A 25,655-nucleotide genomic window follows, 5' to 3' on the forward strand; every position below is an offset into this window, starting at 1 on the left:
TATGAGAGAGCTGAGGGGAGAGACACGGTGGTACAGTGCTGTGTGAGAGAGCTGAGGGGAGAGAGAGACACGGTGGTACAGTGCTGTGTGAGAGAGCTGAGAGAGACACGGTACAGTGCTGTGTGAGGGAGCTGAGAGAGAGAGACACGGTGGTACAGTGCTGTGTGAGGGAGCTGAGGGGAGAGACACGGTGGTACAGTGCTGTGTGAGAGAGCTGAGGGGAGAGAGAGACACGGTGGTACAGTGCTGTGTGAGAGAGCTGAGAGAGACACGGTACAGTGCTGTGTGAGGGAGCTGAGAGAGAGAGACACGGTGGTACAGTGCTGTGTGAGGGAGCTGAGAGAGACACGGTGGTACAGTGCTGTGTGAGGGAGCTGAGGGGAGAGAGAGACACGGTGGTACAGTGCTGTGTGAGCGAGCTGAGAGAGACACGGTGGTACAGTGCTGTGTGAGAGAGCTGAGGGGAGAGACACGGTGGTACAGTGCTGTGTGAGGGAGCTGAGAGAGACACGGTGGTACAGTGCTGTGTGAGGGAGCTGAGAGAGAGAGAGAGACACGGTGGTACAGTGCTGTGTGAGAGAGCTGAGGGGAGAGACACGGTGGTACAGTGCTGTGTGAGAGAGCTGAGAGAGACACGGTACAGTGCTGTGTGAGGAAGCTGTGGGGAGAGAGACACGGTGGTACAGTGCTATGTGAGGGAGCTGAGAGAGACACGGTACAGTGCTGTGTGAGGGAGCTGAGAGAGACACGGTGGTACAGTGCTGTGTGAGGGAGCTGAGGGGAGAGACACGGTACAGTGCTGTGTGAGGCAGCTGAGAGAGACACGGTGGTACAGTGCTGTGTGAGAGAGCTGAGGGGAGAGAGACACGGTGGTACAGTGCTGTGTGAGAGAGCTGAGAGAGAGACACGGTACAGTGCTGTGTGAGGGAGCTGAGGGGAGAGAGAGAGACACGGTGGTACAGTGCTGTGTGAGAGAGCTGAGAGAGAGACACGGTACAGTGCTGTGTGAGGGAGCTGAGGGGAGAGAGAGAGACACGGTGGTACAGTGCAGTGTGAGAGAGCTGAGGGGAGAGACACGGTGGTACAGTGCTGTGTGAGAGAGCTGAGAGAGAGAGAGACACGGTGGTACAGTGCTGTGTGAGCGCTGAGAGAGAGAGACGGTACAGTGCTGTGTGAGAGAGCTGAGGGGAGAGACACGGTGGTACAGTGCTGTGTGAGGGAGCTGAGACACGGTGGTACAGTGCTGTGTGAGGGAGCTGAGGGGAGAGAGAGACACGGTACAGTGCTGTGTGAGAGAGCTGAGGGGAGAGACACGGTGGTACAGTGCTGTGTGAGGGAGCTGAGGGGAGAGAGACACGGTGGTACAGTGCTGTGTGAGGGAGCTGAGGGGAGAGAGACACGGTGGTACAGTGCTGTGTGAGGGAGCTGAGGAGAGAGACAAGGTGGTACAGTGCTGTGTGAGGGAGCTGAGGGGAGAGAGACACGGTACAGTGCTGTGTGAGGCAGCTGAGGGGAGAGAGAGAGAGACACGGTGGTACAGTGCTGTGAGGGAGCTGAGGGGAGAGAGAGACACGGTACAGTGCTGTGTGAGAGAGCTGAGAGAGAGAGAGACACGGTACAGTGCTGTGTGAGGGAGCTGAGAGAGACACGGTGGTACAGTGCTGTGTGAGGGAGCTGAGAGAGACACGGTACAGTGCTGTGTGAGGGAGCTGAGAGAGACACGGTACAGTGCTGTGTGAGGGAGCTGAGAGAGACACGGTACAGTGCTGTGTGAGGGAGCTGAGAGAGACACGGTACAGTGCTGTGTGAGGGAGCTGAGAGAGACACGGTACAGTGCTGTGTGAGGGAGCTGAGAGAGACACGGTACAGTGCTGTGTGAGGGAGCTGAGAGAGACACGGTGGTACAGTGCTGTGTGAGGGAGCTGAGGAGAGAGAGACACGGTGGCACAGTGCTGTGGGGGGAGAGAGAGAGACACGGTGGTACAGTGCTGTGTGAGGGAGAGTGGCTGCGAGAGTCTTCTTCCCCGTCACGCGGTCCCGGGCATCTCCCCTCCCCTCCCTCCTCCCTCCCTCCTCCCTCTCTCTCTGGCCGCCTGCTTCTCGTAGAACTCGCCGAGGCGACGGGAGACGAGGCCACGGACGAAGCTTTCTCCGCCGCCGAGAGAGAGAGAGACGATGACGCTCAGCTGACATCGCGACAGCGGTGAGAGACTCGGAGACGGCGGCGGCGGCGGAGGGGAAGGAGGCCACGCGGTGCCCCCCACCCCCCATTGTGTGTACTGTACTGCGGTGTAACATGTGGACTGTCGGTACTCTGTAATACAGTACACGTATTACAGTACACGTGTGTACTGTGTTACAGTACACGTGTGTACTCTAATACAGTACACGTGTGTACTCTAATACAGTACACGTGTGTACTGTAACACAGTACACGTGTGTACTGTAACACAGTACACGTGTGTACTCTAATACTTAATACAGTACGTACTGTGACACAGTACTGTAACACAGTACACACGTGTAAACTGTGCATTGTATGTGTGTACTGCATGGGGTTTGGACTATCTGTGCTGTGCACGCAGTACGCTTGTGTACGTGTGTAGTGTATGTGTACCGTGTATGTGTGGGAAAACCTTTCAGCTGTGTGCTGTATGGGGGGGGGGCAGACGTCTGTAGTAGGTTGTGTGTGTGTACTCTTTCTCTGGCCTGAGTATCCTGTGTACTACTCGTGCGTTTTCAGTGTGTCGCCTTATTAACTGTGATGCAGTACCCGTGTACACTACAGTACTTGTGCTCATTGTACTGTGTGTATTGTAGAGGGTTATGACTACATGTGTAACGCCATACGGTACACATTGTGCGGCCTATGCACTGCAACGTGCTTACTTTAGTTTAAGTACGTTGAACTTCTTTCGCGCCGTACGTAGCCATCCGCGCTAATCGGAGGTGTATTGTTGTTGACAGTGTTGTTGTTGTTGTTGCCTCTTACGCACCTCCTGTGTGAAGCGTGGAGATGAGGGATATTATTGTGTCACCGTAAGCGCCCGAGATGGAGCGAAGAGGTCATCTCGTGGGATCGTGTGTACCGAACATGATGTCACCTGCATTGTGTACAACTCCTATACCTGTGCACGGGGCAAATATGATATGTGGCCTCTGCTGTTGTTTGTTGTTGTTGTGTGTAAATGGGTGAGCGGTGGTGTAGCGGTTAGCGCGCTGCGCTACAAACCTGGCGACCCGAGTTCGATTCCCGCTCACGGCCAACACCACCGGTGACGATTATCTGAACCGGTCCTGGGCCGCCCCTAGATCGACTCAGCCTCAAATTAATACCAGGTGCGGTGTGTAAACATCGGCACTAGGGAGACAAAGGCGGTCGGGCGTGGTGCTGGCCACCCACCCCCTCGTGTACCGTTGCGGCCTTCATAGGTGCTACTCGCTAACAGCACTTGCCCCTACAGTCTGTCAAGGCTATACGGGGGATCTTTGTCTTTACCTTTGTGTACACACAGCAACATGTAGTGGCGGCGACCGCACCACGGCGCCTGTGTCAGGCTAGGTGCACATTGAGGCCATGTGAAGCGTCGAAGGCTCGCTGCTGGCAGGAGGAGGTCACGAGACAGACCCAGCAAGGTGCCTTGGGTTGACTTACTGAGACGGCCGGCAGGTCCACCACCTGTGCTCCATATTGTGCCAAATTGGTGTATTTTATCCGCCCAGCACTCTGCTCGTTGTTGTGAGCGTCCCTCCTCTGCCTTCCGCTGTTGGTTGGAGGGCTGCCTCCAACTGCCCAGTAGCAGCAGCGTCCTTCACGAGCCTCGATCTTGACACCGCTGGTACCATTCATCGGCAAGTTCACTCAGCTCCACATCATCGCGTGTCACAGCCCATTTCTCCTCTAGCTCGTGCCACGCTGGTTTAGCTCCCTCTATCTGGCCACACACAGACTCACATGTACAGACACAGAGTTGGCTGTGTACCTGAGTGCCCATTATGTAACTGTGGTTGTGACTAATTTATTGTGGCTGCAAGAAGGAATGGAGACCCGGATTTAGGGATTTTTTTTCGTTAACGAGCCACAGGATGGGCATAATTAACCTCGATGATGACCCCAAGCCATTGGTGGATATTCCAAATTGCTAGAGAATTAGCCTGGTAAAGTGTGGTAGGAAATAACCCCCTATGACTGACATGCCATGGGTTGGCAGTCATTTCCAGCAGTAGACTGACATAAGCGCTGTGGGATTATTCATCATCAGCCATGATCGATCGACTGCTGGATAAAGCGATCCCCAAACCTACATCATCGCTGTATAAAATACGAGGTGAGCTAAAAATAACAAGATGCTTGTTTAAGACCAGAATTTTTCTACGTTTCGGGTGGCTTTTGACATTGTAAATGCTTTAAATAGTCTGGGTGGGTGAGGTTGGGTGGTGAGTGACATGAGGTAATGGATTCACTGAATTTGCAATGAATGAGTCATCGGCATTTGAACCTTGGGGCGGGACCCCGGGGTCCCGAATAAACGTAAAAAAAAACCGTAATTAATTAATTTAATTTTTGACGACTCCGTCCCACCGCGCACATAAACGCCGCGACGCACCTGGCACGGATCATTGTGTTGTCATGTCATGTCCAAGCACAGCAGCGAGGACGAATGCTCAGAAGAGCTGAACAAGCGAATGTACTCCATGCTCGGGTATGGGCAGGATCATAAGTCTTATCCAAAGCTGCCCAAACTGCCTACACGACTTAAGTCCTTTATTTGTCATAACGGTATGCATAATACAGTGAAACTGCTCTCTTATCTTCATTATTATTTGTGACCAACCAATGTCTGCAGCCAGGATCAATCGATGACAATCCTATTACCTGCAGATATTTAACAGATGAGATGCATTGCACCCTTAATTCCTCCTGTTTGATAATACTTCTCTTGTCCGTATGCATCTGTGCAGATAGGTTTTTTTATTTGCGGTTAAGCCATCGTCACCACATACCGCTCGTATCAATGCGGATAAGAGGAACGGCGACCCACTACTCTGTAGAGTAACATTGGTATAAACGCTTGTTACAGTATGAACAGCGCATTGAAAACGCGTACTATTTCATGTACTGTTTACAAAGTGTGTTCACAAATCCACACTGAGAAACGCGATGATCGACATAGGGGTGTAAATTCTTTTTTCGATAGTGTATTTAAATAGAGGTACTGCCAGGTAAGTAGTTTTCAGTTTTAAAGGCAAAGTTTAACAAGACAACACTTGCCAGCCACCATCCTTCGAACCCATTGGTGAAAAAGAGCAAAGTTTTTGTTTACATTACAATATGTTTACATTATATATAATATAATGTTTACAATACAATAGAATGTTTATATAATATATTATAATGTTTACATTACAATATAATGTTTACATTATATATAATATAATGTTTACATTATAATAGAATGTTTATGCGAGAGCCGGGGGCTTATGGGACCCGGGATCGCGCCATCAGGTTCATTTGAAAAACGGTTAAATGCATTCCAGAAGTTAATACGTGGATTTTATTGTTTATTTAACGTTTTTAAGGACATCTCATTCAGTCTTGCATCGTCTTGAAGGCCACAATGCTTGTTGACTCCCGAGTCTCACGGTGAGTCTTGCCTCTGCCTGTATCCGAGATCTCTGTGGCAGGGACCAGTCTGACAGAGCAACCACTGCTGACCCCCATCAGAGTGATGCACATTTCTGTTTGCCGGCCATGACCAAGGTTTTAACTCACAACCTTGTGATTCTGAGACACGTGCTTTAACAGAATCAGAATCTTTTAATTTTCCTGGAGAAATCCGATTAGCTCTGAAGCTCTTTTTCACAGATGTTCAGTAGGGGCGGGTCAGAAAGTTACACCTGTGCCACCACCAAGTAGGGACAATGTTGCACACTTGTGGGAGAATGTTTATGTTTTTACTAGGAATGTTTTGTTGAATTTTGAGACTTATTCTAGATTTTATCAGTGCCATCCTTTGTTACCTTTTTAGCCGATCGATTACTGAATATCTTTGTTCTGTGGATGAAAACTAGAGTGACCGGAGAAAACCCCATGCCTTCCAAGAGAGAACGCTCACACAGTTCGCCACACATGGAACCTATCAGGAACCTACTTGCTATCATGCCTCGTGCAAGTGCTGCCTTGCCTTCCTGCCGATAGGTGTCTCGTAGTACAGGTGCCATCACAGAGTGATCCACTGACACTTGTGTATCGTAGCTGGAGCCAACATGCTGCAGTGTCTCCTTGCAGTGAAGTCACTTTGTAAACTAATGGATGTACGTCTTGACGGAACAAGAAATTACCCCGCGGCTTTTTGGAATTACACCACCGCCCAATTGCGCACAAACTGACAGGAGGAAGGAAGGGAAGGCTGTGGTCTGGTGGCATCATCCACGACCTCTTCGCCTCCATTTGATCGGTTGGCCTCGTTATATTTGCAATGACCTCCATTGACTCTCTCAAAAGAGCTATGTATGTTACTCATTTTGCTCCCACGTAGGATATGGAGGTTGTGCCGTACAGGTGTGTCTTCAGGTTCTACTGTATCGCTGTGTGTTGTTTGGCACATGGTCTGACGTTCACTCTGCGGCACTGGTTATATCGAGGGTCAATAACTTTGGCCTGAAATAAGATTTAAGCTGGACCATAGCGTCTCTAATTTGATGATGAGTCACGTTGATTATAAGACATGGTCACGAGATGCTGTTGCCAAGTCGTGGGGCTGTAATCGGAGGTGGTGTTTGAATGGGCGGTGATGAGACGATGGTGCCCATGGCTGTTGTTTGCTAGGGGGTGCAGCACTGTAAGTAGGTCATCGTGTTCGGCCCTCAGTTCACTCCCGTTCTCCTAATATGTTTTATTTGAAAAATTTTGCGCACACGTTAGCGCAGACATACTACGCAAGCACGGCATGACGTGTTTATTATTTTACGCAGTGGGTTATGCAAATTGCATCCTCGCAATGCTGTACAATTTGTAACACGAGCAACGGAAGCACGTGAAACCACAGACAAACATGGAGGCAGCCAGAACCGGTGCGCCCAACGATTGCCCAAGCGCTATGATCTGCAAAGAGGAGGCGATATTTGGCATGTGTAATCCCAATTTGTAATTTGCGAATCTTATTATAAAATCCCGGCATTTCCTTTGTCCATTTGTCCTTCAACCTTTCCAAAACGTTGCTCCAACAGGTTTACAAAAATTGTCGACCCCTCCCCCCCCCAAAAAAGTCACACCCTACATATAATAGAGTCGGTAATATCTGCACATATTTGGGGGGGGGGGCGGGGAAGAAGACATCAGTGGGGGCGATGGGCAAGGCGCGAAGTGCCAAGAAGCCCTCCGTAGGAGCTGGAATGAGGCGGCCATAAGCTGCCAAAATTCTAGTTTGTCAAATGTTGAAGTATGACACCGGCACACAATAGCCTTTCGTGAACGACGTCATGGATGGGAGCCTTAACGTCCACTGCGAAGTAGACCGCACGTAGTATTTTATAGTTATTACACACCGCAGTAATAATCAGGGCTGCCTCGGTTTAGAATCTCAACCCCATGCAACAATCGGCGAACGATCAACCGCTTGGGCCGACTCACCGCCTCAACAAGGTCTCCCGCACTTGATGTGAGCTCTTTATATTGAGCGTGATGTTTTAACCAATTGTCAGGCCCAGGCAGTGCATAGCAACCTAATTTGCATTTGAATGGAGGAGACTGGCGAACGTGGAAAGGTGGACTGTGACGGGCAAAACCCCACTTACAGCCACCTACTATAAATTATGGAGGTGGCAACGGTGGCGCAGTGGTCAAGGCGCTGCACTGCGAAACCTGCAACCTGAATTAGATTTCTGGCCACGGCTAATATAAGTTTGGCGAGTTATGTAAAAACTGGTACTTCTCTCTGCCCTTCCTCTTCACCGACCTGCGTCGGCCGGCGTGGTGAAGTATTATCAAACACGAACGAACAACCCCCATGGCTGGTATGGCGGAGGGAGGCATTCGTGCAGCGGTGGATTGTAGTAGATTTAAAAAAAAAAATGTTTAATTCGTTTTGGACTAAGAGGCAGGGTGATGCAGTCGTAAAGCTTGTGCCTTACAGCAAGAAGGGCCCGGGTTTGATTCCAGATTCGGGAGCCTTTCTGTGTGGAGTTTGTATGCCCCTCCCTCCCACACTGTTCTACATCCGTTCCCTCCCAGATTCTCTGGTTTCCTCTCATAGCTACTAAACAAAAAAACCCCATACAACTTAACTGGTAATGGACAACAAATTTCCCGAAACTGAAAAACGACCCGCAAATTACTCAGTTGGGATTACACATAGCAGCATCACCCCTTGTTGCAGGAAACTGGGCAGCACCCTGCTGAAAAAAAGAGTTTTGTCACTGAGTAGGTCTTTCGTAGGGTAAACAAGCCTATTATAATAACAATAATAAGAAACAATTTTGTCCTAAAACTGAGAGAACTTCCTTGTGAAACTCGCAGCGTGCGGCACGACTTCACGCTGCTCTTTGTGGAAGGGCTCTGGAGGGTGACAGCCGCTCCCGCGGTCATGCCAGAGCCGTTTCTCTCATCCCACACGGGCATACATGTGCAGCGCCGTTGGGAGCCGCGCCGAGGCCCCTCTCGACTCTTCCACGAAGAACCTGCATTGCGACATTCGACCACTTGACCTTTTTAAGGAGAGCTCTTTGCGTATTTTTTGAGGAAGTCGTGGGAACAACCGGGCAGCATGTGCAGGACTTGTGGAACGCGCGTGTGCGCGTACAGCCCCGTCTTGTCAATCCACATCTGGACAGGGGCCTGCCCAAGCCATCACTGTCATTCAGCCGTGGTCAGGGTTCGGTAAGCAAAATAAAAAGAAGAGGCATTTTTTTGTTAATCCGGTAAAAAAAGATATTTCAAGATCCGCAATGCACCCTTTGGTTCTATCGGTAAAGTCACGTAGAAAGGAAATAAAGTAAATAATAATAGACTACGACGTTTCGATTGCAACACAAGCAACCATCATCAGGTAGGAATGAATCAGAAAACAAACCTGGTAAACTTAGAAATGCAATGCAATTCAACACAGAGAGTCGGCTAACGCAACAGTCAACACCCTACCTGGTTGATTACGTTCTTACAAAGATTGCTAAATTTGAGAGAGAGACAAAACACAGAGACGGAGACACATAGACAGACACATAAGCAGAGAGAGACACACAAAGACACACAGAGAGAGACACACACATAGACAAACAGAAAGACAACGCCTCTGTGTCGAGGCCTTAAATAGAGAGGGGGGGGGGCAGAGAGAGAGGGGGGGATTGGGGTAGAGAACAATGAGAGAGTTGTGTGGAATTCCTGCCCATAGAGGCCGGAGGAGAGACAATGGACTTATTAGAGACAATGGACTTATAAACTAACAAGCACGGCAACATTTAGAGAGAGAAATAGGAAGTTTGAGAAGACAAATTTAGTAAAATTAGGAAGTGTAATGCAATGCAACACAGAGAGTCGGTTAACACACAGTTAACGCATAGCCTGGTTGATTACGTTCTCCCAAAGATTGCTAAATTAGAAGTTAAGTGTGAGTTGTGAGGAAATCCTCCCCGTAGAGGTGGTTCAAACTAGATTCGAAGCTTTCGTGACTGCAGGAATTACTCTTTGGTTCTTTCGGTAAAGTCACGTAGAAAGAAAATAAATTAAATAATCCGCAATGCATTTGAATACGAGTTCTAAAGGGTACTTTAGAACTGCTTTTTGTGTTGAGTTTGTTGTCCTTCCCCCACACCTCCGATTAACACGGTTGGCTTCGTACGGTGTGAAATTAGTTCAACATACAGTGAGGGAAAAAAGTATTTGATCCCCTGCTGATTTTATACGTTTGCCCACTGACAAAGAAATGATCAGTCTATAATTTTAATGGTAGGTTTATTTGAACAGTGAGAGACAGAGTAACAACAACAAAATCCAGAAAAACGCATGTCAAAAATTTTATAAATTGATTTGCATTTTAATGAGGGAAATAAGTATTTGACCTCTCTGCAAAACATGACTTAGTACTTTGTGGCAAAACCCTTGTTGGCAATCACAGAGGTCAGACGTTTCTTGTAGTTGGCCACCAGGATTGCATACATCTCAGGAGGGATTTTGTCCCACTCCTCTTTGCAGATCTTCTCCAAGTCATTAAGGTTTCGAGGCTGACGTTTGGCAAGTCGAACCTTCAGCTCCCTCCACATATTTTCTATGGGATTAAGGTCTGGAGACTGGCTAGGCCACTCCAGGACCTTAATGTGCTTCTTCTTGAGCCACTCCTTTGTTGCCTTGGCCGTGTGTTTTGGGTCATTGTAATGCTGGAATACCCATCCACCGCCCATTTTCAATGCCATGGCTGAGGGAAGGAGGTTCTCACCCAAGATTTGACGGTACATGGCCCCGTCCATTGTCCCTTTCATGCCGTGAAGTTGTCCTGTCCCCTTAGCAGAAAAACACCCCCAAAGCATGTTTCCACCTCCATGTTTGACGGTGGGGATGGTGTTCTTGGGGTCATAGGCAGCATTCCTCCTCCAAACATGGCGAGTTGAGTTGATGCCAAAGAGCTCCATTTTGGTCTCATCTGACCACAACACTTTCACCCAGTTGTCCTCTGAATCATTCAGATGTTCATTGGCAAACTTCAGACGGGCATGTATATGTGCTTTCTTGAGCAGGGGGACCTTGCGGGCGCTGCAGGATTTCAGTCCTTCACGGCGTAGTGTGTTACCAATTGTTTTCTTGGTGACTATGGTCCCAGCTGCCTTGAGATCATTGATAAGATCCTCCCGTGTAGTTCTGGGCCGATTCCTCACCGTTCTCATGATCATTGCAACTCGAGGTGAGATCTTGCAAGGAGCCCCAGGCCGAGGGAGATTGACAGTTCTTTTGTGTTTCTTCCATTTGCGAATAATCACACACACTGTTGTCACCTTCTTACCAAGCTGCTTGGCAATGGTCTTGTAGCCCATTCCAGCCTTGTGTAGGTCTACAATTTTGTCCCTGACATCTTTGGAGAGCTCTTTGGCCTTGGCCATGGTGGAGAGTTTGGAATCTGATTGATTGCTTGCCTCTGTGGACAGGTAACAAGCTGAGATTAGGAGCACTCCCTTTAAGAGTGTGCTCCTAATCTCAGCTCGTTACTTGTATAAAAGACACCTGGGAGCCAGAAATCTTTCTGATCGAGAGGGGGTCAGACTTTAAAAGGTCACGTGGCTCCGGAGCCGACTCTTGGCCATGGTCAATTCACTGCTTCATCACAGCCTCTCCAAGCCCCGTGAGGTCGTGAGAATTACTTGACCGTGCCTTGCCACGCCGGTCAGAGGTAGGTTTGGTGATGCATGCAGGCAGCATAGCATTACAGAACAGCGATGGATATTGCTGCACTTGCCTCTGCAACCCACAACGTAGGCCCCGCCGCAGCTTATAGCACTTGTTTTTTGAGTGGTGGTTGCTTCCCACCCAAACACTATCCTGGCTCAAAATCCTGCTTAGAATCTGAGATATGATGGTATTGGGTGCATCCCCAGCGATTTGGTCATGGGTAATATTTAACTTTCGACGGTTGAAAACATGTGTTTCCTCAAACATGGTTCATCGCACGACAATAATAGGTGGCATAGCAGCCGTCATCGTTTGTTCTCAAAGCTGATCTATAGAATGAGGTGAAGACACGGGCTGAGACCATCAACGAGCTACACTTGAGAATCCGGTTTAATCATGGGCGCCAGGCCCACTATGAGCTTCCTGAGAAACAGATCAACGCCCACGCTTATGACTTGAACATAGGACCTTGTTGTGGTTGGCTCAGCGCCTCTGTCACAGCCATTATGAGCCCTCTGTGAGATGAGAAACGCGTATCCCCAGGATTTGAACCTGTGACGCTTGTTGATTGCCCCGACCGGCCACAGTGAACCGACGGAGGCAGAGGCCATTGCCTCTCGGGCTGGATATCAAGGACTTCATTTACATTGGATTAGTGCCTGGACTGACACAGGCTTTGCAAACCCCCGCGAACCTCCTTTTGCTCCGCGTTTGCGGCGTTTGCACGCGCGCGTGTGTTTCGTTCACGAGTTTCTGCGTCCTAACGCTCGCCCGCCCATGCGTGTTTTTTTGTCTGCGTGTTTCCCCCCCACCACCACACCTCACCTGCAGCTGAACGAAGATGGGAAGTTCGGAAAAGGACGAGACGGTGGTGAACGAGGGGAAGGAAGATGAGATGGTACGTGAGGACTCCCGCTCCCCCCCTCTTTCTATCTCTCTGTCCGCTGCACGGTGCGGAATAGCCTTGCGGTGATTCTCCGCCTTCCCTGGCGATTCCAGGGATCGGTCACGATTCGAGTCGGCAAGCGATGGTCCCTCGTCCCGTGGTTTTGTTTGTTGACGAGGGTTCTCTCTGTCGGTCTCCGCTGTGCGGCTCGGAGCAACTGCCCACCGAATCACCCCCACTCTTCCTCGCCATTTGATAAATCGTCACGATTCTGGGCCTTCGATTGCATTGATGAACCAATTGCTCGTCGTTTGCTTAGAATGTGCATACCGCACACATGATTCTGTGCACGTATCACGGACGTGGGGGAGCCAATGTGATTTCCTGCTCAAAATTAGCGGTAAGGCAGCACTCATCTCCCCGCTTCACAGGCCTGAGCCAGCGGTGGAGATTCTACATTCTTATGGCGGGGGAAGTTTGACCCACAGGACAAATCGCCGTTGACTTCCCTAAAAATTAGTACTCATTTTGTTAACCGTGGAGGGGCGATCGGCTGAGTCAACCTGCAACCATTTGCATGCGCAATCTTCCGATTGCGAGCAGCTGGCTAGAATTGGGCCAAGTAACGATGCGTGGATCCAGCGATTAAAATCGATCTGCATGTTCACGATACACGCGAATTGAATCGTGCGATGCACGCATCGATTATTTTTATCTTGTGTGTTGCATTTACTTACTCGCTTCACATCGCCCCCTGCAGCCAATGGAAATGCTGAATTCAACCCAACGAGGGTGACGTAACACTTTCCGTATGCGTTTGCCCTTGGACGTATTTAATTAGCAGCCAGCAACAGCGAGCTGTCAGCAAAGCGCACGTTTGCCTATGTGCAAACCGCACCACTGGCTGTAGTTTGTGTGTCTTTCAAGTTTTCAGCAACCCTTTGATGTAGTCCAAACGCAGAGGGTTGACGTACGATGGTCAAGAATATTGAGTGGCGGCCAAGGAATGGAACGCGTCCCGAGAGCCTCGTCCACCGGGGAGATGGAGCGATGAAATCTGCTCTTGCGCAGGTGTTGGGTGGATTGTTGCATCGCAGGAGGATGAGAGATGGCAGTGGCTTGGGGCGGACTTCATCCAGCAGTGGATTGATCATGACTGATGATGATAATGATGAATGACGTAAGCGTTGGAGCAGGATTAGATGATGACATCGCGTTGCACCTGACATGGCATCACATGTGATGATATCATCAGACGCATGCACATGGCATGTGACGTCATCGCCATGGGAAAAAACTTTGTTTAATTTATTGTTGAACTTTAGTCAAGCCTGTGCTAAATGCTTCCCGGTTTTCAATCGGGGTATGTCCCCAATAGCGACAAAACATTAAACTTAAAATTCCGATCATATTGAATTGTCTTTACAAGAGTTAAATCCCCTTCCCTTAGTTGTAAACCATTACAAAAAATGCAGATGTCTTGTGAGGCCAGGTTTAAGCGGTTTAGTTCAAGAAGGCAAATAGCCACCGGAAAACCACCCATACTGTAATGGCACAATGCTGGCTGTGGTGGACTGGCATTGTGATTATGGCTGGGTTGGCCTGAAAGAACAGATGGCTTTGTCAGGACACTGAACCGGCAACTCTCTGACCTAGGGTAAAGTCCTGGTCTGTATGTCTCTCAGGGAGGTTGATACCCATATCAGTGATTTGAGCCAGAAGCTTTTGAAGTTCTGCGTTCAATCCCTGCGGCTAGGTGTGCCTGAAGGAACAGATTACCTTTGTGGGTTGATGAACCAGCAACGTTGATATGCTAGGTTGAGATTGCTGAGCTGGGTGTAGTTGTTCATCTCCCTTTGGCTCAGGGCCATTGCTTTGAACTCTGCACCACCTGTTTTGATTACCATCGATCATGTGTTTACCTGGGAGTGTTCCTCGTGAAATGAGTGTGCAGTCAGCTGACGGTCAAAGTATGGGGAGATAGGTGTGCTGGTTTAGAGGGGGTGATGGAGTAGTGGGGGCAGAGTTTGACCACAGTCGACCTGTGAGACGAACGCTGAGAGAGCGTGATTCTCATTTCTTCTGCATACTTGCAACGCTACTGACGGCTGTGTTTATATTCGGCTCGATACGACATGGCGACTGGGGGCGATGACTTGGCCCAGCAAGAGCGCGTTTGCCACTTGTTGCAGGGGTTCGCGGTTCAAATTCGGCAAACCGCCCTGATCATTGCTGCGGTGTGTATTGACCAAAAATACTGCTACTATGCGTCATATGTTTCGTAGTCGACGTAACAGATCCCTAGATATCATTTCGTAACGAGGTCAATTGCCTTCTTGTTTTTTTCGGTAAAGTCACGTAGAATACGTGACTCTACGTGACTTTACCGAAAGAACCAAGAGGATGAATCCCTGCAGTCACGAAAGCTTTAAATCGAAATAGAGGTCAATTGTGTTTCATGCGTCATTTTGAAAAGTTGCCAAATTCGATAACATTACACTGCACATTACTCACTTGGTATTTCTACATAGCACTTCATCAACCCCTACTGGCAGCATAATGTCTGCTTGCAGGCCAAGTGCTGAGTCACCTTTTGTGTCACACAGGGTCGGCTGCAACTGAGGGGTGCTCTTTAAAATGTTTGAGATGAGATATGATGCAAGTCGCTCATCGCGCGTCGAGCCCCGGTGTAAACTAATATATTTATTATTCTACGATACCAGCCTCACAACAAACGTAGCATCCTATTTTGCAAATTATCGATTTCGTGATTCCTTTGCTCACGTTATGGGTAGCTGATATCGCGATAACTGCCATATCGTGGAAATCAACGTCGTATCGTTGACGTGTTGTGTTTATATGAAGCGGGCACGCTGTGATTAACTCTCCCCGGAGATTCAATGCATATGTCACAGTTCAACTCAAGAATCGATACTCTTCTGCGAATCGATACTCTTCTCGCGTTTATTGTTTCCGTCACGCTCTGTCTTGTATTTTCCGTCGCACTTGGGTCATTCCATGCCAAGTCAACCAGAGCTGTTGCTTAACCGTCTAAAATTTTGCCAGAAAAAAATCACCTGGGGAGTTTTGAGCTCGCCGAGTTGAAAAAATGCTCGTCATTTTTTAAATATTTTATTCAAGCTATGACCTGACAAGGGTCAACATAAAATAAAAATATGACCTTGACTAGAAAACTCACCCTGGACCTCAATGTAGATGCCAAAAAAACGAAATGCCTCTTTTCTGAGTTGGTGTGGCATGACCCTTCTGTCAATTGTCGGTTTAATTGCTCGACTAAATCGGATAACACAGAAATACACTGTAGCTGCGGATAAAAGTCCCACCTCTGTTCACATGTGTGCCGCTGGACGGGAGGTGTTGGTTGTGGCTTGATGACGTCATTGGCATCATCAGCCATGTTACCCTGGGCGTGGCTTGTGCGGGGCTTCCTGCCTTCGGGAAGCAGGATGTGGATGAGCGGCTGCCATTTTTTAAGGGGCCGAAGTAAACAATCAGAAAAATATTAGTCGATTATAATTTTTTGTTGATTAATCAACTTGATTGACTAATTATCCAGACTCTACTTATTTATATTGTCTGTCTGGACTTGTTTCAATTATTATATTACCCTAATGGCGCCATTAACCATTCCAGAATCTTTGTCTCGTTTTTAGCAACTAATTTGTATTCTTTCGTCATTTATCGTCTCATAAAATGTGTGTACATCACGAATAATCAATGCTTATATGTATGAATAATGTTAATCAGGGAATCGCGTCAGACCTAATATACAGTCTATCGTAATCATCATCCACGGTCTACCTACTGCTGGAGCAAGGCCCCCCCCTCCACCCAAAGCTGTCGCTATCTCTCATGGTCACGCGATGCAACTGACACATGTGGCTTCTCCGCATGAGCTGATTTAATCGCTCCATCTCACGTGGCGATCGTCCTCTCGGGCGCGTTACCTCCTTTGGCCGCCACTCCGTTGTTCGTCTCGACCACCGGCTGTCAACTCTTCTCGTGACGTGTCCTGCCCCAACCTCTCCACTTGCACACGAATACACAAACAAGCACACGTGGACATATTTTAATGAATACACAGAGAGGTGGATACACCAACACACAGGAGGTTCATGAACATAAGGTAACACTTGACACATGAACACTGAGGGACATGGATACATGGATACACGAATACACGGACACCCGAACACCCAAGGACACGAACACATGGGGACCAGGAGTGGACAGTAGGCAGCAGATGGTATTGACTTTGCAGTGGCGGCAAGTTGAATTCCTGGATGGGAGTTTACTCAGACTATCATTCCTCTGGGGCAGAGAAATAAGTCCAGGCGGTCCATGCTTTTACGACGCCACCACCACAATGCGTTCTTGGAAACCCCATCGTAAATCCTGACCCTATTTTCCCATAGACTCTAAAAACAGTAGAAACACCACTTGTGGTTTTAACTTTTATCGGCCATATTTAACACATGAGGATAACAAAAGCTCCACGCCAAGTGGCGTCGGAAACAAGACCGACTCTTCAAATGCGTTCAGAGTCGTGTCGGAAAAGATGCCTCGCAAATCAAGTTTCTGCGTCGTGAATCGGTCCATGGTCGAATTTAGATAAACCGTCGTAAACCAGAGACCGCCTGTATTTTATTGAAAAACAAAAACCATGGGAAGGTACAGCGTGTACGGTTCAGACGTCACCACGCACCGCTCACGCTTCTGAACAGAGCGCGAGTGGCAGGGTTTACTGCTGTGCCCAGAAACCGCGATAAAGTTGTTCTGCAACCAAGAGTATTTATGGTAGAATAGTAGATCATTATTTCTCACGAAATCACCCTGAATGCCCAACATTGCTGTTGGCTCTTAGAGGCTGGGGGCGTGGGGGGCATCTGAAAGCCAAACGAACAGCTCCACACGCGTCTTTGAACACTTCTCAGTTTTATGTTTCGTTTGCTTTGTCACATCCATGGATTTGACACATTCTTGTAATAGATTATATGCTGCACCGACTAATTCGCACGTGTTCTGCAGGCACAATGCTGTGTGGTGCTTTAGCTTATCGCGTTATGCTTTCCAATAAGCGCTCAAACCTGCCCTAATCCACCTCTTTATTTCGTCAACTTTATGTATCATTACATAATTATTGTTTGTGATGTCACTATTTTTATTCTCTCTGGCCTGGTGGCTCAGCAGTGGAGCGCAATCGTAAGGTTGAGTTAACTCAGCCCTTCAGCCTTCTGGAGTCGATAAAACCAGTAGCACTCTGTGGGGAAGCCAACAGTGGTTCTCCTATGGATAGAATCGCCCCCGCCGTTGAAATGTGGAATTTCCATCACTGGATCATGGCTGTAAACAGGAGGCTCATCTAAGCTGAAATTACTTTGACTCTTTGACTTGCAACCATGACTCCCCTGTAGCAATTAGTAGAAATTTGGTAGGTACAAGTGATCATCTTATATCATTTGCAATCGGCATGTTGTCCTACAACAGTAGCATAATGAATAACACGATATTCATGTTATTGTAACAATTTAATGCCTCTATATAACCTCTCTGATGTGTTTTCGGCTTGTGCCGCCTGTTGTTAGGCACGGTGTCTGACGTTTCGCACCATGTGCTGGGAGCTTCTGCCATCATGCCGAGTAACACATTAGCGGTGCAACCCGTAGCGCTCGGCCGGAGAGTGATACAGCACACAGCCGCGAAAATGGATGCAGTACAACCTGATGTATCAGTTTTACGATGCGGTATATACAGGGCACATAAGCTATCTAAACTAAACTAAACTTTTTATTTTACCAGCTAAGGCCCAGTGAGCTCTATGTAGCTTTTTTTGATATGCCAACTGGCCAGAATTGATAGCACAACGAAGTGGCTTATCATCATGTGGAAATTTATTGCAGCCAAATGCTCGAAATGCATGTTTCTAAATATAGAGGGAAAAACCAGAGGACCCTGAGAAAAATCCATGAGGAGAGACATGCAAAATCCAAATATACAGGCGTCATGGTAGTGACTGAACCCGCGACCTCCTGCTGCGTACCAGGTGAGGTAGTGAACATCACGCCATCGCGGCGCCCTTAGCTGGCAAGTAAAGGAGGACGCTTAAAAACGCAGCTTGTGACGTCCGATTGCGCCTCCAGAAAAATTTAATCGCGAGCACTTAACGGCGTTTCAGAGGTCGACGTTCAAATATAAGCGCGTGGATTTACCCAAGGGTTGAGGGGCAAAAAAAAAAAACGGAGGAACCGAGCTGGTGGTCGAAGTGACCTTGCCACGCGGCCGCGGTGACGCACCACGTGCCACCGCAAGCACGATAGAACGCAGGCCGATATGTTTGGAACAACAGTTTAACAATTGACGCCCCCGTATAGTCACAGTTGTTTTTCTGCTCATAGGTTATTGATTACTAACTAGACCTGTGTTGATTCACTCTGGGCGATTGGATGAATTCTCACAATTTGCCACCAATGTTAGATAAAAAAAATCGACTCGTTGCCGCGGTTTGGTTTGCTCCCTTTGCCTAAAAAATACATCTGCGTCTGATTTGCATGCGTAGGTAAAGATGCAGCCTCGCAATTGTTTGCTCACACCACTGTTGGGTCAAAGGGCCTCCTGCTAGAGCAGGGGTCGGCAATCTATGTCTCGCGAGCCAGATGTGGCTCTTTTGATGACTGCATCTGGCTCACAAATAAATCTTAGCTGACATTTCTTAACATGATAAGACTTATCAAATAAATCTTAGCTGACATTTCTTATCACGTTAAGAAATGTCAGCTAAGATTTATTTGCGAGCCAGATGCAGTCATCAAAAGAGCCACATCTGGCTCGCGAGACATGGGTTGCCGACCCCTGTGCTAGAGGGAGTTCTAGAGGGCTCTCAAGAGCCCTCTCGAGGGCAGATATTTTGGAGGTGCCAAATACCCACACTTGACCCCACCGCATGTGACACTGCCGATCAATTTCAATGTAGTGTACCCATTTATGCTGTATGTGATTTGAATGGAATTTGCATGCATTGCAAATCATATAATCGGTGCCATTTATATGGCACTTAATAAGTGCCTTAGTAATTGAAACGGACACCCACAGCCCTTGGACTTAAACACAGGGTCTCACTTATACTGGCCACATTGCCTTGGCATGGCTATTATAAATGCCCTGAGATAGAGAGATAGACACTGTGGTGGCGAGATGTTAACTATCTCACCTGGTATACTGGCGGTTGTAGGTTTGACCCCAACCCTGACAACTGTATATTTGGAGTTTGCGTGTCTCTCTCGCCATGGTCGCGTACATTTTTCTTCGGGTCTTCCGGTTTTTCCCCTTCACATTCAAAATCAATATGCATTTCAAGTATTTGGCTACTATGAATGTGCACGTGATAAGCCACTTTGTTGAGATTTCATTTGTGACCAGGTCACTTCTGAAAAAGAGCTATAAAGCTCAGTAGGACAACTGGTCAAGTTTAAAAAAAAATAGTTTTAGTTAGAGCTTGGACCCAGCAGCGTGGTGATGCTGGTTAAGTGATGAGCCATAATGGGTCCTCTTAAGAGACCGAGAGACACCCAGTGATTGGGCTTAGACCCTGAACAATTGCTATTATGCCGTTGCCACCATGAACCCCAATGGGTTCACCAACCAGTTTGCTTGTCATTATTGTACAACGATGCTCATGTTCCTGCAGGAATCGATTTTCTGGATGTGATGGATGTAGAACTGGCGGACGATCTTGGTTTTAAATAGAAATAAACTCGACACGTTTGTTTCTAATACTGTGGCTGTAAAGAGTAAAAGAATATAATAGGTGTACAACACAGAGAGGACCCAGAGAGGTGGCCTTGCTGTTTGCTCTGAAAGAAAGGCCATTGCTAGAAATGTCACCTATTGAATACTTTTTTTAAGGCCACAGTGTCATTGACGAATTTTTAGAATTTTGTTGTTTTAATTTTGATTTAAAGCTTTCGTGACTGCAGGGATTCATATTCTTGGTTCTTTCGGTAATGTCACGTAGAAGGGAAACAAAATAATTAAAATATAAAACAATAAAATTATCACGATGTTTCGACTGCAACACAAGCAATCATCATCAGGTGTTGCAGTCAAAACGTCGTGATAATTTTATTGTTTTATATTTTTATTATTTTATTGTTTCCCTTCTACGTGACTTTATCGAAAGAACCAAGAATATACTTTTGTTGTTGTTTGTGCTTGTGCACCACTGCCAATGCAGCACCGCCAAATAACTCGTTCAGTTTTTAAGTAGGTTTGTAACCGCACGTAAAAAATCCCCCGGTAGAAAACTGTTTACCGGTTTGCCACGCGTACAGAAATGTCTGGATCAGTGAAGATAACACTGATGCCTCCTGTGAGTGAGAAACAAAGGCAGCTGCACGTTGGACTCGAGGTCCCAGGGGCCACCGGTCATGTCCCAGGTCAGCCGTGGCAGCTAAAATAACGGGGAGCACCAGCGCAGAAGAACGCGCGGGCACCCGGCGTGTGGAGCAGCCGTCTCCTGAGAAGGCACAGGGCGGCCACCGGCCATCGCAGAACGAAGCCTTCATGCTGGCACATTAAGGTTTAACACGTAGGCTTTCGCTGACCAATGTGTATAATAAAAGTTGTAATTTTTTTTGTGTTAGCTAGCGTAAATATAAATGTGCCATTGACCAGCCACCACCCGACACAGCCAATTAGTAAGGTTTGTCAGGTAAACAAAATGTGCCAATTAGTTACTACTTCAGCACACCAGTGTGTTGGAGAGTAAACCTACAACATTTACAATTTTTAGTTGAATTGTAAATGTTGAAGTATTAACTAATTGGCACATTTTGTTCAGTTGACAAACTTTACTAATTGGATGTGTGGGGTGGTGGTGGGTTAACGACACATATTTACGCGATCTAACACAAACAAAATAACCTTTATTATGGCACATTAAAGGTAACCAACACTATATATTATCTTGAATGGGACGCCACTTAATAGTTTGTATAGCGCAATAACCATAATAATTAACTTTTTGCATTAGCACAATCTGCAGACTCAACACAATCCTAACTTCTAAACAGAGTTAGTGGGTTAACTAATTTCAGGAAACTCTCAATTATGTATAAGCATGCATACAAATGTGCTTTCTCACTGCATGTGTAGTACCTGGGTGTGCACACGACAAGGGGTGGAAAGTCCTCCACGACCCTGGCAGATAAACTAACAAACAAAATAACAATGGGGTCATTGTAGTATCACGTCACGGTGAGGTGTGGGAGAGCTTCTAGTTCCAGCTTACTGGTGGGATGCAGCCAAGCCAGATGAGTCAGATGCCTTTCTGTGACCTCCTGTCCTAGGTGCTGGCCAAAGTGGCCCTTCGGGATAGTCATCCTGTTGGGTGACTTTAATGCCCGAGTTACAAAACTCTCCAGTGTGCGACTGTGGTCATCCAGAACAGACCATGCAACTTATATCAACGCAATGCCCGATCCACAAATACGATGGAGACATCACGGCGATAGACTTTGCTGCTCCTGATATGGTTATCTGGTTTGACCACCTGAATGTGAAATTGTAGTTGTTGCTCTACATCAGCCACATTAAAGAAAGAAGAAGAAATAATGTTTGAGTGGGTCATGACACAGGCACCTGGACTGCAGTAATCGGAAGGCACGGACTAGATCGGTTCAATAACAATGCTAGGAGGCTGCTAGACTTCTGTGCTGCCCATGGATTTGTAATCACCAACACGCTGTTCCACCATCGGAGCATCCACACAACATCATGGGTGTATGCCGGATCCAAGCAAGAACATCTGCTGCACTATATAAGGATGGAATAGCGAATGTGGCCCATGTCCTTGACACCAGGACCCACCGTTTGACTGATCTACCTGCTGATCATTGGCTTGTCATCTGTAAGATGCGCCTGCCATTATTTCACTGTGGTTGGTAGCCATTCACCTGGGACCCCTTTCAAACCCATAAGAACCTGGTCTCAGCTAGCTAATGAAAGTTGCAAGTGAAAATGTCATCATCACTTGCAGCTGGGGTTGGTATCATTCCCCCTCTCTTCCTGATGCCGAGGTGAAACAGGTGAGGTTTAGGGCTTTGGCTTATGCCACTGCTATGGCTGCATTGGGTACGCAGTCCAAACCTCCCTTGTAACCCTGGCTAACGGAGGTGTTCCGGCTAGCTGAGAGAAAGCGACAACATCTCATGTTCTTAGCTCTTTCGGTAAAGTCACGTTGAAGGGAAACAATAAAATAATAAAAAATATATAAAACAATAAAAATTCTCACGACGTTTCGACCATAACACAAACGGTCGTCATCAGGTGTGTTGGTTTGCATAAATTTATTTATTTTTAAACGGTGTATTTATATTTATCAAATCACTGGAAAGATTTGATAAACCATTTCAGGTCTTAATTGATTGTTCACGCTTACAGTGGCTTTCAGACAGCATACATTAATTTTTCGTCTCCCCCCTCCTCTTTTCAGAACATAGATGGACTAGTCCTTCTAAATAAACTGCTAAATCGCTGCGCATGGCGCTGACGTTTTTTATAAATAAATAAATACACCGTTTTAAAAGAAATAAATTTATGCAAACCGACACACCTGATGACGACCGTTTGTGTTATGGTCGAAACGTCGTGAGAATTTTTATTGTTTTATATATATTTTATTATTTTATTGTTTCCCTTCAACGTGGCTTTACCGAAAGAGCTAAGAATATGAATTACTGCAGTCACGAAAGCTTTAAATAAAAACATTTCATGTCTGAGAATAAGGGGGCTTCCCGAAGCCTTCGCTCAGAGGTTTACAGAGCCATGCAGCGCTGCAAGGATGAGTGGTTCTTGCGGGTTGCTGAGGAGATGGAAACTCCCTCATTAGTTCACGATCATAAATAACTCGTATACAACTTGCAGCACCACACCTAGTACTGTCTATAAGAAAAAAGAGTGGTGATACGATGTCTGACCCCCAGGAACAGGTCTGCAGGTTTTCTGAGCACATCTGTGAAGTCTTTGTGGAGGGGAAACCCCTCAGCCAAGTTAAAGATCGTGGGGCTAGGTGGGGTTGGCCCTGCTGGTGCTTCCATGCTGGAGGTAGTAGCCACCCCCTGTGAGTGGCTGGCTAATGTGCCATCTGTTGACGAAGTACGAAAAGTAATCCAGAGCCTGAGATGAGAAAAAGTGCCGGGCAGAGGTGGCCTCCCAAGTGAACTGCTGAGGGAGGGTGGAAATTTTGTGCAGGCTGCCCTATGTGACATCATTATAACTGTGAGGACAGGTTCCGCAGAGTTGTAAGGATTCCCTGGCTTTAAATCTAGAATTGATTCCCTGGTGGTCAGTCCCTCTTCTTCACCCTTTCCCGTTTCGAGACGTCTGCGTTAATTTTATTTAGAGAATCACAGCGCTGCTGTTTTTAAAAGACATTGTACCCACCGCAGAGAACTGTAGCGACACGACCGCACTCTATGATAGGTGGCGCCAAACTGTACCATACGCTCTCCCGCATGGCCTTGTGGGAGCCTCCATACCAATAAAGTTATTTTATTTTTTATTACAATTTTGTTCCAATAACGTACGTGTGCGTGATTGGAATGGAACCAGAAACAAAACGAATTACTTACACGGTAACGTCATCAGAATGGGAAAGAGTTAAGAACGGAGTGCACACAGATTGTTACATCATTCCGAGCATTGCAATTGCAGTAATGATCGGGGTGGCTGCTGGATTCAAAGCCGTGATTGCGTGAACGCTAGGCCGTGTTACCGCCCTTAAAGCAGCAGTGGATCGATGTTGGTTGACGTCACCCCCGTTAACGCGCGCGTGTGTGTGTGCGCGCGTGTGAATGTGCAGGAGGTGCACGCCTTCCGCTGGTGCGCGTGGAGGCTCGTGCTGGTGGGGGTCGGCGCCGTGTGCACGGGCGGCCTGCTACTCCTTGCGCTGTACTGGCTGCCGCGCTGGAACGTGCGGGCGACGTGCTCGCGCTGCTCGCTGCAGCAAGCGAGCATCCTGCTGCTGCGCACCACGGTACGCAAGCACGTGCGCAGGTCACGTATACGGGCGTGTACAAAGACAAAGATCCCCCGTATGGCCTTGACATACTTTTGGGGCAGCTGCTGTTAGCGAGCACCTATGGAAGGCCGACAACAGCACACGAGGGGGTGGGTGGCCAGCACCACGCCCGACCGCCTTTGTCTCCCCGGCGGCGATGTTTTTACACACCGTAGCAGGTACTCCATTTAAGGCTGAGTCGACCTGCGGGCGTGTACATGCACACATGCAGGCATGCTCGCGCACAAACACATACTTGCGCTGCTGCTGTGTGAGAGCATATTGCTCCTGTGCGCCAGAGTTTTTGTGCGTGTGGGTGCACGTGGGTCTCGCACACACACAGGTATGCACACAGGTGTGTGTATATACACACAAGAATGTATGCCCGCACGCAGGTATGTACCCACACACATCTGCTGTAACCACGACAGCACATGAGCATATTGCTGAATGTGCACTCGCGAGTGCGTCTGCACACATGAGGGTGACTGTGCATGCGTGCACGTGCTTGTGTGTGCGCGTGCGCAGGACGAATTCAGTATCTGGTACCGCGTCAAAGTGCGTCACATGGTCAGCTCCTCCACCAATCAGAAGCCGCTGTCCATGGGGGCAGATGAGACCGATGACATCATTCGTCTGCTGAGCCCAACATCGTCGTCGGCATCCACGGAGCACGAGCACAGCGTGAGCTCCAGCCCTGCCAGCCACTCGCCTGCCACTCTCCAGCCACTCGCCAGCCACTCGCCCGCCACTCACCCACCACTCGCCTGCCACTCGCCAGCCGCTCACCTGCCACTCGCCAGCCGCTCACCTGCCACTCGCCCACCACTCTCCAGACACTCGCCAGCCACTCGCCCGCCACTCGCCAACCACTCTCCAGACACTCGCCAGCCACTCGCCCATCACTCTCCCGCCACTCGCCAGCCACTCGTCTACCACTTGCCCACCACTCTCCAGCCACTCGCCAGCCACTCGCCCGCCACTCGCCCACCACTCGCCTGCCACTCGCCAGCCGCTCACCCACCACTCTCCAGCCACTCGCCCACCACTCGCCTGCCACTCGCCCACCACTCGCCTGCCACTCGCCTGCCACTCTCCAGCCACTCGCCAGCCGCTCACCTGCCGTTTGCCCGCCGCTAGCCCGCCGCTTGTACAGGTGTTCACGAACCCTTGCGTGTGTGCGTGTCCACCACAGGTCCGCTACTTTGCACACCATTTCGTCAAGTACCTTTGGGATCCCATTAATTACAAGTTCATCCGCCTCAGGTGTGTACAGCAGTCGTGCATGCATACATACCCACAACCAAGCACATACATAC

General features: G+C 48.2%; 1 protein-coding gene across 12 annotated transcripts in view; it reads left to right on the forward strand.

Moving 5' to 3' along the window:
- LOC116939014 (polyamine-transporting ATPase 13A3) overlaps positions 1 to 25,655 on the forward strand; it is an 88,218-nt gene continuing 62,563 nt past the window's right edge. For 6 of the 12 annotated variants that reach the window (XM_032946863.2, XM_032946866.2, XM_032946867.2 and 3 more), the window contains exons 1-5: positions 1,329 to 2,203; positions 12,206 to 12,272; positions 24,139 to 24,312; positions 24,865 to 25,020; positions 25,532 to 25,602. In XM_032946863.2, the coding sequence (XP_032802754.1) occupies positions 12,216 to 12,272; positions 24,139 to 24,312; positions 24,865 to 25,020; positions 25,532 to 25,602 (458 nt within the window). In that variant the 5' untranslated portion in view covers positions 1,329 to 2,203; positions 12,206 to 12,215. The other 6 variants (XM_076061342.1, XM_076061340.1, XM_076061341.1 and 3 more) reach the window with 6 other exon arrangements.

Source organism: Petromyzon marinus, chromosome 5, assembly GCF_048934315.1.
Source record: "Petromyzon marinus isolate PM22_M1 ecotype Great Lakes invasive population chromosome 5, UKy_Petmar_22M1.pri1.0, whole genome shotgun sequence".
Classification (NCBI taxonomy): Eukaryota; Metazoa; Chordata; class Hyperoartia; order Petromyzontiformes; family Petromyzontidae; genus Petromyzon; species Petromyzon marinus.